This window comes from Oncorhynchus mykiss, chromosome 3 (assembly GCF_057628025.1).
Source record: "Oncorhynchus mykiss isolate SJ-2025 chromosome 3, ASM5762802v1, whole genome shotgun sequence".
Taxonomy (NCBI): Eukaryota; Metazoa; Chordata; class Actinopteri; order Salmoniformes; family Salmonidae; genus Oncorhynchus; species Oncorhynchus mykiss.
In genome coordinates this window covers 73,970,571-73,986,982 of record NC_143024.1, presented here as the reverse complement: position 1 = coordinate 73,986,982, position 16,412 = coordinate 73,970,571, and the positions used below count along the sequence as shown (strand labels likewise).

At 44.5% G+C, this 16,412-nt stretch overlaps 1 protein-coding gene across 6 annotated transcripts in view; it reads right to left on the bottom strand.

The window, feature by feature from the left end:
• Positions 1–563: 563 nt before the first annotated feature.
• The window catches only part of LOC110520333 (TBC1 domain family member 8), a 26,466-nt gene continuing 10,617 nt past the window's right edge, over positions 564–16,412 (bottom strand). For 3 of the 6 annotated variants that reach the window (XM_036974863.2, XM_021597581.3, XM_021597583.3), the window contains 14 exons: positions 15,761–15,946; positions 15,455–15,607; positions 7,436–7,586; positions 5,203–5,417; positions 4,952–5,069; positions 3,989–4,274; positions 3,721–3,862; positions 3,525–3,623; positions 3,364–3,432; positions 2,980–3,226; positions 2,381–2,446; positions 2,107–2,193; positions 1,908–2,035; positions 564–1,803 (listed from right to left, as the gene is read on the bottom strand). In XM_036974863.2, coding sequence (XP_036830758.1) covers positions 1,336–1,803; positions 1,908–2,035; positions 2,107–2,193; positions 2,381–2,446; positions 2,980–3,226; positions 3,364–3,432; positions 3,525–3,623; positions 3,721–3,862; positions 3,989–4,274; positions 4,952–5,069; positions 5,203–5,417; positions 7,436–7,586; positions 15,455–15,607; positions 15,761–15,946 — 2,415 coding nt within the window. In that variant the 3' untranslated portion in view covers positions 564–1,335. The remainder of the gene's footprint in view (positions 1,804–1,907; positions 2,036–2,106; positions 2,194–2,380; positions 2,447–2,979; positions 3,227–3,363; positions 3,433–3,524; positions 3,624–3,720; positions 3,863–3,988; positions 4,275–4,951; positions 5,070–5,202; positions 5,418–7,435; positions 7,587–15,454; positions 15,608–15,760; positions 15,947–16,412) is intronic. The other 3 variants (XM_090230122.1, XM_021597582.3, XM_090230121.1) reach the window with 1 other exon arrangement.

Sequence of the window (16,412 nt, the reverse complement as noted above, 5' to 3'; positions counted from 1 at the left end):
TTTTTAATGATTTACAAACAAACCATGTCCGATATTTTGCAGCAGACACGTTAAAGAAGTGATAAATGGCCTGATTTGTGAGAATGCACATCAAGTGAACTTGTGAGTGTGCACTACGAATAACATCAAGGTGCATCTGTAGTCAATTAGAAGGCATCAGACTGGTTCTGGAATAACCAAAACCTAAATTTAACACCACCACTGATTTGAAATGGAAAAATCAAGTTCTCTATATAGAAGACTTATTCAACTAAATCTGAGGTACAGCAGTTCTGTTTGTTTAGTATCAACTGATTTTAAGAAAGTGTGTAGGACTTTAGTCTATAACATAACACTGGTCACTTAGACTTAAGGCTGGAATGAAGAAATATGCTTGGTAGAATAATAAGGCTCAAACAGTTTTAGAACACCTAAAATAAGACTTCTTAAAGAACAAAATCATTCAATCAATACAGGATAAACACTATTGATTAATGTACTGCATTGTTGAGGAGCTAGCGCAAGTATTTCGCTGCACCTTTTATACTTGCTGTAAACTGTGACGAATGTGATTTGACAAAATATATAGGTGCACATTTTTAATGTGTCGCACATAAAAGCAAGATTCCAATGTCCATTATTGTATGACAAACATTTGGCAGTTAATAGTTCTTGACTCCTTGGGCTACATATAAAAAAAGGAAAATGAAAAAGCTTGCCAAAATGATACACTGCAGGCGTACACGCATAACATATTTGGGCAGAAAATAACACTTGTCTGCTCTACTTGATTGGACAATATGGTAAACAAGTGTATCACCAACCAGGCAGCCAATGTTAAGTCAAGTAAAATGTCACTAAAACTGGGCACATTTGAGTTTGTTCCCATTTCATAGACCGGATGAAGCAGAATGAAAACGTGTGTATAAATACTGAACGAAAAATAACCCTTTTCATGGTGCTATGTGTAGTGCATGGTGTGTGACGTTCTCACAGTAGTATATATGATTATGACTGATGCATCATGTAGTCTCTTGATTATCATGCATGTCTTGGTTTTGGTTAACCTGCTTTCAGACAGTTGTTGATCCCAAAAGACAAGGCCACCTTTCTTCACGGCTACATCAGGAGAGGAAGACCTACACATCTACATTACTTCTCCTTTGTGCTCGACCAACGACTCAATATAGGCACATACGGACTCTTGGTACCCACTCATCCTTTTAAGACGGAGGACACAGACAACACTTATTGGGGACAAAGGTGCCTGGACAACTAGATAAGAAACTAGATTGGAAACCCAGTATTGGGTCACACTATGGTTCTCACATCGAGGTTCTGTTGGTCATGTTGAAATCAGCTGGTCCCTTGCTGGAGCATAAGCAGACCAGCCCTTTCATGGTACTGTTTCACTTTTGCCTCAGCCACCTTTGCTGACAGGTCCATCGGTTTCTCAAAGAAGTTGACTAGCTGCTGTTCTGTGAGGAGAGAAGCCAGGATCTGAGCGTAGCTGACCGCCCACTCGCTCTGACTCTCAGACCCTGAACTCTTGCTGGTCCCCTCCTTTCTCTCTCCTTCTTCTTCTTCTTTGGTGCTGAAGACGGGATGTTCTTCTTGACTCCCCTCCCTGTGATCGTCCTCTACCTCGTCCCCGGCCCCACCCTTGCTGCTGACCTCTGACCCTGAGCAGCGGCTGCGGTGCCCGACCTCGCCGATCTGCAGCACCAGGCTGGTCACTGTAGCGATGGCCTGAAAGAGCTCATTCTCGTCTGGGTTGCCATGGAACATGCTGTAGAGGGTCTTACAGAACTGGATGAACTCCCTCTGTAGAAAACAATTATACAAGTTTATTGTGACTTACTTAGTACCTTTCAATGACTCTTTGTTTAATAGATCCCTGATTTAATTCATTTTTTTATTGTATGTACCTGGTTCATTGGAGGTACAGGTTGCTCCACATCCTTCTCCTTCTCTTTAGCCAGGTCTTTCAACATCTGTTTCAACTGTTCCTGAAAGTCTCTCATCTCCCCTTCAACATGAACACACACATCAGGAGCTACATCAACGTGATAATCTAAACAGACCTGCGCTGTAAATGTGAATCTGGAACAGTGTGTGAATACTTACCATTGGGCAGCTCTACATGGAGTGGTCCGGTAGTGGACAGCTGAGGGCTCTTCAGTGGAGATGGGTCATCCTCACTCTCAGTCAGAGCTACAGGAAACAGTCCCATTATGAAGAATGTTCATCTCTAGTTAATTCATCAATCAAATATATTTTAGAAGGTCCTTTTTACATCAGCAGTTATCACAAAGTGCACATGTTATTTAAAGATAATAGCATGTCCAACTAAAGTACATGAAAGAGAAGCACAACACCACAGGAAGACTATGTGACCCACCTGGAGGTATGTGCAAACGATACAGTAGTCTGACCTTTTCATTCAGTTCCTCAAAGTATAGCGTATCTGAAACGGAGAGACACACACACAGAAATGTCATTGGCCTTAAATCACAATGTGTGTCAATAAATGAAAGGTTAGTGCTTATACTGTCAGTAAATTCTAGGTTAGTGTTTATTCTGAATGATAGAGGGCCACAGAGGGAGCCCTTCAGATGTGTGAGTTTAAGAGGTGAATTTACATCATCTTGATCTTCCTCAACTTCAGTGGTTCTCACTGTACTGTACACAACATCTACTCCTAAAAGCCTTGGCTGGATATTGATTCCCATAAAAGCTTTGTGGGCTGAATTCCAGATGCCCATAAAAGCATAGTGGGCAGGTTTCCAATGTTCATGACTTATATGCCTTACAAGGGAATTTGAATGTGAGATAGCCTGGTGTATGTTTTCTTGGTTTTTGTATATACTCGCAGGCACAGTCACGCACACAAACTCATATTACACACAGTCTCTCTTCAGGCACTCACTTACTCTCCCTCCCTTTAGAAACACAACCTCCCTCTCTTTCTCTTTCACACACAAACACTCGCTCACATACCCAGCCACCCAGCGAACTCTCTGAAGGTGATGAGTGAGTCTCTGTCCTGGTCCAGTAGTGTGAAGGTCCGGTGGGCCACGGTGTCAGTATGAAAGCCACAAAGCCAGGGAACCAGCAGCATGTACAGGCTCTTAAACTGGACCCGGTCCACTCTGTACTGCTCCACATAGGGCCGGCCTGGGTCATGGTGCTGGAGGGCCAATGTGGTGCCCCCATCGCCCCAGTACAGGTTGATGAAGTGCTCTGTCTATAAGACAAACAGAAACAGAAGTGTTGTTGTACAGTTGGACTATAAGCAGAGGATGTTATTATTGTGTTCTGGCAATGCCTTTCTTAGTGGTCCTGGGGAGATAAATGAAGGTGTATTGAATTGAACTGAAGTACCTTGAAGAGGTCGTAGACATCAGCCAGGTTTTCAGGGGAGAGAGAGACATCTGGGGTCACCACCCTGAGCTAAATACACAGAGAGGGCGGGGCAAGGTCAGAGAAGTTTGGAGAGGAAAAGCATAAGGTTTGTGACTGTTTATGTGAAATGAGAGAACCACCGCATTCTCCTTGGTGGTGTCCTCGTGTGCTTGGAGAACCTGGATCCGGTGTCTGCATCGCAACTTCTCAATTTGTCTCACCGTCAGGTCTCCAAATTTCTGACAAGACAGAACACACAACAAGAACAAAGATCAGCTCCACACTGTCACTACAACCCTCTGGTGGTGTGGAGGGAATATTGCAGTGCCGTCTTACCTCATAGGAGTCAGCGATGAGGTCAGTGATCAGGGTGTGTTGTTTAACAGGCGGTCTGCCCTCCTCCTCCCCACTCTGAGACGAGAGAGGGTGAGGGGTAGGGGGAGCTGGATCCTCATCGTACTTCACCTGGTCCAGAAAACTGCAGACAGAGCCAAGAGTGAAAATAAAAGGCATGATTAACTATTAACATCCCACACATCAGGGTTGGCCAATCTTGTCTACAGAGTGCCTGTGTGTGTAGGCTTTTGTTTCCGTCAAACATTACCCAGTGAGGATCATGAGTGCCTGGCTGTCGTCTGCACTAGCACACAGTGCCGTAGCGTTAGCATCCAGCACAGCTAGCCCCAGCTGGAAGATGGCTTTGATGCCGTGAAAGAAGAAGCAGTCTACCACACAGACAGCGCTGCGGAAGGGAAGCACGCTGAGGAAGAGGGTGAGAAACCAGGACAGGGAGATGGAGGAGAGGGGGGAGAGGTCGGGAATGTGCTCGGCCAGCTCGGGAAGACGATCCCGGATCAGCTCTTCAAACACTGACTGGTCCACCTGAGCACCTGCAAACTCAAACACAAGTGGAAATCTACAATATTATAGATAAACACACACATAGAAGTATAAAATAAAACATATTTTGTATCCCATCGAAGGAAATGGGTTTTGTTCTCATGGAAATACTATGGGTGCATACTCATGATGTATACTCATTGTGAAATATCCCAGATAAGTTATATTTTAAAGACTATTTGAGCCAGGAAGTTGCCTGGAGATTAACAATCTATTTTCTAAGGAGAATAAGTAAACAACTGCCCTTTCAAAGCAGAACAGGCCAGACACTCATTCAGACAGAACAGTTAAAGGAAGAGGAAATTACTTTGAACGCATTTCATATGCGCCATAAATAAATAGCAACACAAAGCAGAGGAAATTAGCTTGTGTTTCAGCACACGCTTCACATGGCTAAAGAAAGCCTTTGGATATTGTTGGCTCCAATGGCAGTCGGGGCAGAAAAACAGCCCTGACAGAATAAACATGCCACAAGGAAACCACATTCAAATCACCTAAACACCAGAACAGCTCTACAGGAAAATGCATGTGTACTAATAGTCTCTCTGCTGTGTCTTTGATAATACTTCTCTAATGTACAATACTAGCTGAAGTAAACAAACCATCGCTGTAGTAAAAGTACTGTAGTAGCAGTGGTAAACCTATACAGGTCAGTTTGACATCTCACCTATAACTCTGCGGTTGAAGTAGTCAGGTAGCATTCTCTCACACACAGCCACTAGCAGTGAGAAGGCCTCCTCCTCTTTAGTGTACAGCAGCAGCACAGATGCCAGGATATTCATCGACTAAAAAGACAGACAGGCAGACAGTCAGTTATATTGTCTGTAACTGTATGGTTATGGACACTGGACACACTATACAGTTGACTGTACACATGTGTACACACTGTGACATACTGTATGGTGGTGGGTACCTTACCTGGCAGTAGCCAATCTTGGGGTTGCGGTGGGCATATGCGGTGAGGACACGGCGCAACGCGGCAATGCCTTTGACATTCTGGAAGGCGGGGTGGTCTGGCAGAGAGCGGTGCAGGTCTCTCTCGATCTCCTCCGTGGCCAGACTGCTTTGCCCCATAGACTCTGTCACCAGCCCCGAGTAGTAGCCTGGGTGGGATGCCAACTCTGATGAGGCATCTGTGTTTCCAGGGGGAAAGGTATCAGTGTTACACAGCAACAGCATATAACTACATACATGAAGGCCTGGTCAAACAACATTCCCTTTCCCTTTCCTTTCGATCTAAAAGGAATGGATAAATCACCTTTCCGGTTCTTTCAGATCTGCAAACACCAAAAAGGTAGGGGTTACTTTGGGATTACGCAAGACTTTAGTTCTGGGTTAACCGAGATGACTTTGGGACAAGGCTTGTTTTTTAAAAACTAGCTCTTTCCCTTTGTTGACTCCCCCTCTAGGATGTGAAAGGATGCTTTCAGATCATTGAGAGGGAGTAAACATGGACCTAGGATAGTTTGATATGGGGCCAAATAAAACAGTCTGTTCAGTTCTATCCCAGTGAGTGGAGAAGCCACAATCGGTTGCCTGTCTGTTTCTGGTGCAGTGTGTGCAGGGTGCTCACAGGCCTAATTGCTTGTTTCCATTGGAGATGTGGTCACAAGTTATTTGTATGCCCACTAAATCCTGCTGCTCTGGATTCCATATTACATTCAATTTGATGCTAACAGTTATGACAAAGTAGGGTCCCAGAGAATGGACTCTACAATGTTCTAAAAAAGGGAACTGCTTGCCTGGTAAAAGCCACTCCACAAACTTTAAGAAAAAAGGCACATACTAGAATTGCTAGGTATGGTACAGTACACAGGAAAGGAACGGAAAGTAGGCAGTAGAACAGAACAGAACAGCACTCTCTCTCTCTCCCTCCTTTGGGGATATACAAATATCTACCCTAACCATCACTCTACTATTAAATATACACTATATATACAAAAGTAAGTGGACACCCTTTCAAATTAGTGGATTTGACTATTTCAGCCACACCGGTTGCTGACAGGTGTTTAAAATGGAGCACACCGCCATGCAATCTCCATAGACAAACATTGGCAGTAGAATGAGCTTACTCAGTGACTTTTAACGTGGCACTGTCATAGGATGCCAACTTCCAACAAGTCAGTTTGTCAAATTTCTGCCCCGGTCAACTGTAAGTGCTGTTATTGTGAAGTGGAAACGTCTAGGAGCAAAAATGGCTCAGCCGCGAAGTGGTAGGCCACACAAGCTCACAGAACGGGACCGCCAAGTGCTTAAGCGTGTAAAAATCGCCAGTCAACGGTAGCAACACTCACTACCGAGTTCCAAACTGCCTCTGGAAGCAACGTCAGCATAAGAACTGTTCGTCGGGAGCTTCATGAAAAGGGTTTCCATGGCCGAGCAGCCGCACACAAGCCTAAGAACATCATGCACAATGCCAAGCGTTGGCTGGAGTGGTGTAAAGCTTGCCGCCAATGGACTCTGGAGCAGTGGAAACGCGTTCTCTGGAGTGATGAATCACGCTTCACCGTCTGGCAGTCCGATGGACGAATCTGGGTTTGGCGAATGCCAGGATGACACTACCTAACCGAATGCATATTGGCAACTGTAAAGTTTGGTGGAGGAGGAATAATGGGGCTGCTTTTCATGGCCCCTTAGTTCCAGTGAAGATAAATCTTAACGTTACAGCATACAATGACATTCTAGACAATTCTGTGAATACAGATTTGTGGCAACAGTTTGGTGAAGGCCCTTTCCTTTTTCAGCATGACAATGCCCTCAAGCACAAAGCAAGGTCCATACAGAAATGGCTTGTCAAGATCGGTGTTGAAGAACTTGACTTGCCTGCACAGAGCCCTGACTTCAACCCCATTTAACACCTTTGGGATGAATTGGAATGCCGACTGCCAGCCAGGCCTAATCACCCAACATCAGTGCCCGACCTCACTAATGCTTATGGCTGAATGGAAGCAAGCAATGTTCCAATATCTAGTGGAAAGCCTTCCCAGGATAGTGGAGGCTGTTATAGCAACAAAGGGGTGGACCAACTTATTAATGCCCATGATTTTGGAATGAGATGTTCAACGAGCAAGTGTCCACATACTTTTGGTCATGTAGTGTATGTGGCCTGTTGATATAGTAACCAATAACCTCAGACTCCTCCGTCCCTCACCAGAGAAGGTCATCCATAGCTCTCCCCGTAGCGACTCTGGTATCCCCATGGCAACCAGCTTCTGGATCTTCTCTGTGCGGAACATGTGGACACCTCGACCGTACTCCGGGAAGTGGTCCTCCCATAGACGCTCTTTCACCTGCTCCATGGTCTACAGGACACACACATAACCTTCAGCAAATTGAATATAGTACTGTAAGCACATTCTTAGCACTATTAACCACAATAGCCGTGGCCTGTATTAGGAGGTCAAGTTACCCAGGATGCCAGCCAGGGGGAGAACAGGGATCAATATGTGTAAATAATAAAAGAGATGTACAGAGTCACACTTTATCACATTTAGCATACCCTGGTTTCCAGTCTGTTTCTGATTCGTTCTACTACATTTGTGGTATGACAACAACAAAGGAGTTGCTGTGTCGTTCTTGAATTACGTTGGCATTTGTTTTTTATGTATGCGGGTACATCTTTCCATCCTAAATCTACGAATATGGTAGCTTAATGACTTTAAATAATTTTGTGCGACCATTAGGAGTAGTAACATGAATCATGGTAACACCAATGAGACAATTTAGGTAAATTAGTATTTTATGAAATTAATGCCACAAAAGTTCCTCAATTCTTTAAAAATAATTTACTAAACCGATATGATTAATAATTTTGCTCACAATGTTATTTACCTTAATTTAAATTGACTAACACCAATACACTTTGGAACAAATAAATCAATCATGTACACTGTTTAGCAGTGTTATATGTTATATGTAAAAAACATTCTAGACCACCTTTCCTCCACACACAGAAACACGTACAAAGCTCTCCCTCGCTCTCCATTTGGCAAATCTGACCATAATTCTATCCTCCTGATTCCTGCTTACAAGCAAAAATTTAAGCAGGAAGCACCAGTGACTCGATCTATAAAAAAGTGGTCAGATGAAACAGATGCTAAACTACAAAATTGTTTTGCTAGCACAGACTGGAATATGTTCCGGGATTCTTCCGATGGCATTGAGGAGTACACCACATCAGTCACTGGCTTTATCAATAAGTGCATCGAGGACGTCGTCCCCACAGTGACTGTACGTACAGTTGAAGTCAGAAGTTTACATACACTTAGTTTAGAGTCATTAAAACTCGTTTTAAACCACTCAACAAATTTCTTGTTAACAAACTAGATTTTTGGCAAGTCGGTTAGGACATCTAATTTGTGCAATGACACAAGTAATTTTTCCAACAATTGTTTACAGACAGATTATTACACTTATAATTCCCTGTATCACAATTCCAGTGGGTCAAAAGTTCACATATACAAAATTGACTGTCGCTTTAGAAGCTTCTGATAGGCAAATTGAAATAATTAGAGTATATTGGAGGTGTACCTGTGGATGTATTTCAAGGCCTACCTTCAAACTCAGTGCCTCTTTGCTTGACATCATGGGAAAATCAAAATAAATCAGCCAAGGCCTCAGAAAAAAAAATCCAAGTCTGGTTCATCCTTGGGAGCAATTTCCAAATGCCTGAAGGTACCACTTTCATCTGTACAAACAATAGTACGCAAATATAAACACGATGGAACCATGCAGCCGTTATACCGCTCTCTGTCTACTAGAGATGGACGTACTTTGGTGCGAAAAGTGCAAATCAATCCCAGAACAGTAAAAGACCTTGTGAACATACCAAGCCTCCCCAGCTTCTCCTTCACCCAAATCCAGACAGCAGATGTTCTGAAAGAGCTGCAAAACCTGGACCCGTACAAATCAGCTGGGCTAGACAACCTGGACCCTCTCTTTCTAAAACGATCTGCCGCCATTGTTGCAACCCCTATTACCAGCCTGTTCAACCTCTCTTTCGTATCATCCGAGATCCCTAAAGATTGGAAAGCTGCCGCGGTCATCCCCCTCTTCAAAGGGGGTGACACCCTAGACCCAAACTGTTACGGACCTATATCCATCCTGCCCTGCCTATCTAACGTCTTCGAAAGCCAAGTTAATAAACAGATCACTGATCATTTAGAATCCCACCGTACCTTCTCCGCTGTGCAATCCGGCTTCTGAGCCGGTCACGGGTGCACCTCAGCCACGCTCAAGGTACTAAACGATATCATAACCGCCATCGATAAAAGACAGTACTGTGCAGCCGTCTTTATCGACCTGGCCAAGGCTTTTGACTCTGTCAATCACCATATTCTTATTGGCAGACTCAATAGCCTTGGTTTTTCTAATGACTGCCTCGCCTGGTTCACCAACTACTTTGCAGACAGAGTTCAGTGTGTCAAATCGGAGGGCATGTTGTCCGGACCTCTGGCAGTCTCTATGGGGGTACCACAGGGTTAAATTCTAGGGCTGACTCTTTTCTCTGTATATATCAATGATGTCGCTCTTGCTGCGGGCGATTCCCTGATCCACCTCTACGCAGACGACACCATTTTGTATACTTCTGGCCCTTCCTTGGACACTGTACTAACTAACCTCCAATCGAGCTTCAATGCCATACAACACTCCTTCCGTGGCCTCCAACTGCTCTTAAAAGCTAGTAAAACCAAATGCATGCTTTTCAACCGTTCGCTGCCCGCACCAGCCCGCCCGACTAGCATCACCACCCTGGACGGTTCCGACCTAGAATATGTGGACAACTATAAATACCTAGGTGTCTGGCTAGACTGTAAACTCTCCTTCCAGACTCATATTAAACATCTCCAATCAAAAATCAAATCTAGAATCGGCTTTCTATTTCGCAACAAAGCCTCCTTCACTCACGCCGCCAAACTTACCCTAGTAAAACTCCTCGACTTCGGCGATGTCATCTACAAAATAGCTTCCAACACTCTACTCAGCAAACTGGATGCAGTCTATCACAGTGCCATTCGTTTTGTTACCAAATCACCTTATACCACCCACCACTGCGACCTGTATGCTCTAGTCGGCTGGCCCTCGCTACATATTCGTCGCCAGAACCACTGGCCCCAGGTCATCTATAAGTCTATGCTAGGTAAAGCTACGCCTTATCTCAGTTCACTGGTCACGATAACAACACCCACCCATAGCACACAATCCAGCAGGTATATCTCACTGATCATTCCCAAAGCCAACACCTCATTTGGCCGCCTCTCCTTCTAGTTCTCTGCTGCCACTGACTGGAACGAATTGCAAAAATCGCTGAAGTTGGAGACTTTTATTTCCCTTACCAACTTTAAACATAAACTATCTGAGCAGCTAACCGATCGCTGCAGCTGTACATAGTCCATCTGTAAATAGCCCCCCCAACCTATCTACCTCATCCCCATACTGTTTTTATTTGATTTACTTTTCTGCTCTTTTGCACACCAGTATCTCTACTTGCACATCATCATCTGCTCATTTATCACTCCAGTGTTAATCTGCTAAATTGTAACTATTCGCTCCTATGGCCTATTATTGCCTACTTCCTCATGCCTTTTGCACACACTGTATATAGACTATATTTTTTTCTACTGTGTCATTGATTTGTTTATTGTGTTATTGGCATGTTTATTGTTTACTCCATGTGTAACTCTGTGTTGTGGTCTGTGTCACACTGCTTTGCTTTATCTTGGCCAGGTAGCAGTTGCAAATGAGAACTTGTTCTCAACTAGCCTACCTGGTTAAATAAATTAAAAAAGAAACTGGAGGAAACAGGTACAAAAGTATCTATAGCCAATGTAAAACGAGGCCTATATCGACATAACCTGAAAGGCCGCTCAGCAAGGAAGAAGCCACGGCTCCAAAACCGCCATAAAAAAGCCAGACTACGGTTTGTAACTGCACATGGGGACAAAGATCGTACTTTTTGGAGAAATGTCCTCTGGTCTGATGAAATTGTTTGGCAATAATAACCATTGTTATGTTTGGAGGAAAAAGGGGGAGGCTTGCAAGCCGAAGAACACCATCCCAACCATGAAGCACGGGGGTGGCAGCATCGTGTTGTGGGTGTGCTTCGCTGAAGGAGGGACTGGTGCACTTCACAAAATAGATGGCATCATAAGGATGGAAAATTATGTGGATATTTTGAAGCAACATCTCAAGACACCAGTCAGAAAGTTAAAGCTTGGTCACAAATGGTCTTCCAAATGGACAATGACCCCAAGCATACTTCCAAAGTTGTGGCAAAATGGCTTAAGGACAACAAAGTCAAGGAATTGGAGTGGCCATCACAAAGCCCTGACCCTAATCCTATAGAACATTTATGGGCAGAACTGAAAAAGCATTTGTGTGCAAGGAAGCCAACAAACCTGACTCAGTTACATCAGCTCTGTCAGGAGGAATGGGCAAAAATTCACCCAACTTATCGTGGGAAGCTTGTGGAAGGCTATCCGAAATGTTTGACCCAAGTTAAACAATTTAAAGGGTGCTTTGTTCAGGGAGAGAACAACAGATTTTTATCTTGTCAGCTCTGGGATTTGATCTTGCAACCTTCCGGTTACTAGTCCAACGCTCTAACCACAAGGCTACCTGCTATCCCGACCTAAGACAGGGAATTTTTACTAGGATTACATGTCAGGAATTGTGAAAACCCGAGTTTAAATGTATTTGGCTAAGGTGTACGTAAACCTCCCACTTCAACTGTACATACCCCAACCAGAAGCCATGGATTACAGGCAACATTCAAACAGAGCTATAGGGGAGAGCTGCTGCTTCCAAGGAGCGGGACTCTAACCCGGAATCTTATCAGAAATCCCGCTATGCGCTCCGACGAACCATCAAACAGGCAAAGTGTCAATACAGGACTAAATCGAATAGTACTACACCGGCTCCGACGCTCGTCGGATGTGTCAGGGCTTGCAAACTATTACAGACTACAACGAGAAGCACAGCCGAGAGCTGCCCAGTGACATGAGCCTACCAGACAAGCTAAATAACTTCTATGCTCGCTTTGAGGCAAACAACACTGAAACATGCATGAGAGCACCAGCTGGTCCGGATGACTGTGTGATCACGCTCTCCGTAGCCGATGTGAGTAAGACCTTTAAACAGGTCAACATTCACAAGGCCGCAGGGCCAGAAAGATTACCAGGACGTGTACTCCGAGCATCCGCTGACAAACTGGCAAGTGTCTTCACTGACATTTTCAACCTCTCCCTGTCTGAGTCTGTAATACCAACATGTTTCAAGCAGACCACCATAGTCCCTGTGCCCAAGAACACTAAGGTGACCTGCCTAAATGACTACCGACCCGTAGCACTCACGTCTGTAGCCATGAAATGCTTTGAAAGGCTCGTCATGGCTCACATTAACACCATTATCCCAGAAACCCTAGACCCACTCCAATTTGCATACCGCACCAACAGATCCACAGATGATGCAATCTCTATTGCACTCCACACTGCTCTTTCACACCTGGACAAAAGGAACACCTGTGTGAGAATGCTATTCATTGACTATAGCTCAGCATTCAACACCATAAGCTAAGGACCCTGGGACTAAACACCTCCCTCTGCAACTGGATCCTGGACTTTCTGACGTGCCGCCCCCAGGTGGTAAGGGTAGGTAACAACACATCCGCCACGCTGATCCTCAACACGGGGGCCCCTCAGGGGTGCGTGCTCATTCCCCTCCTGTACTCCCTGTTCACTCATGACTGCATGGCCAGGCACGACTCCAACACCATCATTAAGTTTGCTGATGACAACAGTGGTAGGCTTGATCACTAGCAACAATGAGCCAGCCTATAGGGAGGAGGTCAGAGACCTGACCGTGTGGTGCAAGGACAACAACCTCTCCCTCAACGTGACCAAGACAAGGCAGATGATTGTGGACTACAGGAAAAGGAGGACCGAGCACGCCCCCATTGTCATCGACGGGGCTGTAGTGGAGCAAGTTCAGAGCTTCAAGTTCCTTGGCGTCCACATCACCAACAAACTAACATGGTCCAAGCACACCAAGACAGTCGTGAAGAGGGCACAACAAAACCTATTCCCCCTCAGGAGACAGAAAATATTTAAAATGGGTTCTCAGATCCTCGAAGGTTTTTACAGCTGCACCATCGAGAGCATCCTGACAGGTTGCATAACTGCCTGCGGCCTCCGACCACAAGGCACTACAGAGGGTAGTGCATACGGCCCAGTACATCCCCAGGGCTAAGCTTCCCACCATCCAGGACCTCTATACCAGGCAGGGTCAGAGGAAGGCCCTAAAAATTGTCGCAGGTGTGAGTGCATCTGCACGCACAGTGAGGTGAAGACTTTTGGAGGATGTCCTGGTGTCAAGAAGGGCAGCAAAGAAGCCACTTCTCTCCAGGAAAAACATCAGGGACAGACTGATATTCTACAAAAGGTACAGGGATTGGACTGCTGAGGACTGGGGTAAAGTCATTTTCTCTGATGAATCCCCTTTCAGATTGTTTGGGGCATCCGGAAAAAAGCTTTTCCGGAGAAGACAAGGTGAGCGCTACCATCAGTCCTGTGTCATGCCAACAGTAAAGCATCCTGAGACCATTCATGTGTGGGGTTGCTTCTCAGCCAAGGGAGTGGTACCAACACATCCTCCGAGAGCAACTTCTCCCAAACATCCAGGAACAGTTTGGTGACAAACAATGCCTTTTCCAGTATGATGGAGCACCTTGCCATAAGGCAAAAGTGATAACTAAGTGTCTCGGGGAACAAAACATCGATATTTTGGGTCCATGGCCCGGAAACTCCCCAGACCTTAATCCCATTGAGAACTTGTGGTCAATCCTCAAGAGGCGGGTGGACAAATAAAAACCCACAAATTCTGACAAACTCCAAGCATTGATTACGCAAGAATGGGCTGCCATGTGGCCCAGAAGTTAATTGACAGCATGCCAGGGCGGATTGCAGAGGTCTTGAAAAAGAAGGGTCAACACTGGATATATTGACTCTTTGCATCAACTTCATGTAATTGTAAATAAAAGCCTTTGATACTTATGAAATGCTTGTAATTATACTTCAGTATACCATAGTAACATCTGACAAAAATATCTAATGACACTGAAGCAGCAAACTTTGAAAATTAATATTTGTGTCATTCTCAAAACTTTTGGCCACGACTGTACATATTACCTCGACACCGGTGCCCCCACACATTGACACATTGCTCTGTACCAGTACTCCCTGTCTATAGCCCAACTATTGTTATTTACTGCTGTTCTTTAATTATTTAAAGAGCAGCAGTAAATAAGGCGGTAACACCAATGGCATAAAACTGAGTGACACACACTGGTACTGGTAAAAATAGGGTATTTTAATAGCCTTATTTGTTTTTGTTGATCTATACAATATATTAAATACTTTTGTTCACTGTCTAGGATTCAATATAGTAGATAGATATCACTATATCCCCAAAACATTTCACTCTACCTCTCTCTACATATCACCAGTGGGACAAGCCAATTTGCTTGCCCCCAGTAGTTTTTTTACAATGAATACAAATAAATGTTTTGCAGTATAAAGGACTTACATATGCTCTTATTAAATAACAGTCAAATAAATAGAACATTTATTTGTAATGTCTTTGTAATTTTAAAGTGTTTTTACATGGTGCCAAAATCAAGAGACAGCATTTACCACCGAAATCCAAGAATCACCCTATTTCAACTAGAAACTGGAAACCAAGCTAAACCTTAAACCAGTCCTAATTCACAATGCTAAACATCAAGCCTATGTAACAGTATAACTTTAGACCGTCCCCTCGCCCATTCCCGGGCGCGAACCAGGGACCCTCTGCACACATCAACAATAGTCACCCATGAAGCATCGTTACCCATCGCTCCACAAAAGCCGCGGCCCTTGCAGAGCAAGGGGAACCACTACTTCAAGGTCACAGAGTAAGTGACGTCACCGATTGAAACGCTATTTAGCACGCACCACCGCTAACTAAGCTAGCCGTTTCACATCCGTTACACCTAGACTGAAAACACATTGGCCAATCTAGTCCTGAAATGGCTGCAGCCACCATTATTATGGTATCTGCTATCTAAACACCATAATAATAGAGGCCCTATTCATATCAGGGCTACAGCCTATGGTGCGCCAGTTTCCATACTCACAGCCGTGCTGTTGTTGGGGTCAGGTTGAGAGTGATGATAGCATGCCATCAGAGCCTCTGTGTTCACTGTTTGACGTAGTGCTCTCTCCTCGATATCCTCCCCATCACAGTACATGGTGTCATAGCAGAAGGTGTAGTAGGGAGACGAGGAGGTCTGGAGCAGCCAAACACCAGAATTAGTCAAATATACACAATTAATATGCAGCAATTCTGCTTTGTGGACTAGGCCTGTTGGGCATCACCATGAGATATGATGTGTGTAATTGACAACAGACATTTAGCAGTTAGTAGTGTTGCTGTATCATACCAGAGATTTCTTGCTGCGGAACATGGAGTGTTTCCACTGGAGGGCTCTGAGGCGTGATGTCAGGCCGTCCACCAGGCTGTCTCTGTCCTGCAGCTCAATCAGCTGGAAGGCTTTCTTACCCCTCACGCTGACGATCACTGGGTTTGGCAGCAGGCTGGTGCTCTCCGCCTTCTCTATGGAGATCACCTGACAATAAAACAGGAGGAGACAGGGGTCAGAGGTGAACAGCCAAAGAAATAACTGTAGCGCTATTTACTTGTAAAACAGTAATAACACAGTAATAAACTATGAATAGCTTTTATGTATAGCAGAGCCATACATACATTTATATATAGCTTCATGTATGACTGACTGGTATATAATGTAGATAACCATGGTAAAGCTAAAGGTGTAAACTCTAACACTTCCAACAACACTGTGTAAACAGCAGTAGCCACATTCCACCTGCGTTACACTTTAACCAGCAGAGAAGCAGGGTCAACATAGTATGTAGCCAAAATACACCACCCCTCCAAAATACACTGCAGTACACTGATAAAGGCTCTCCTCTGGGAAGGCTGGATTAACCTTAAGAGCTAAGCTAGGGGAACTTGTGAGGGATTTTTGTGTGAGACCTTTCTATAAATCAAATAGGGAGGCACTGCAATATGGT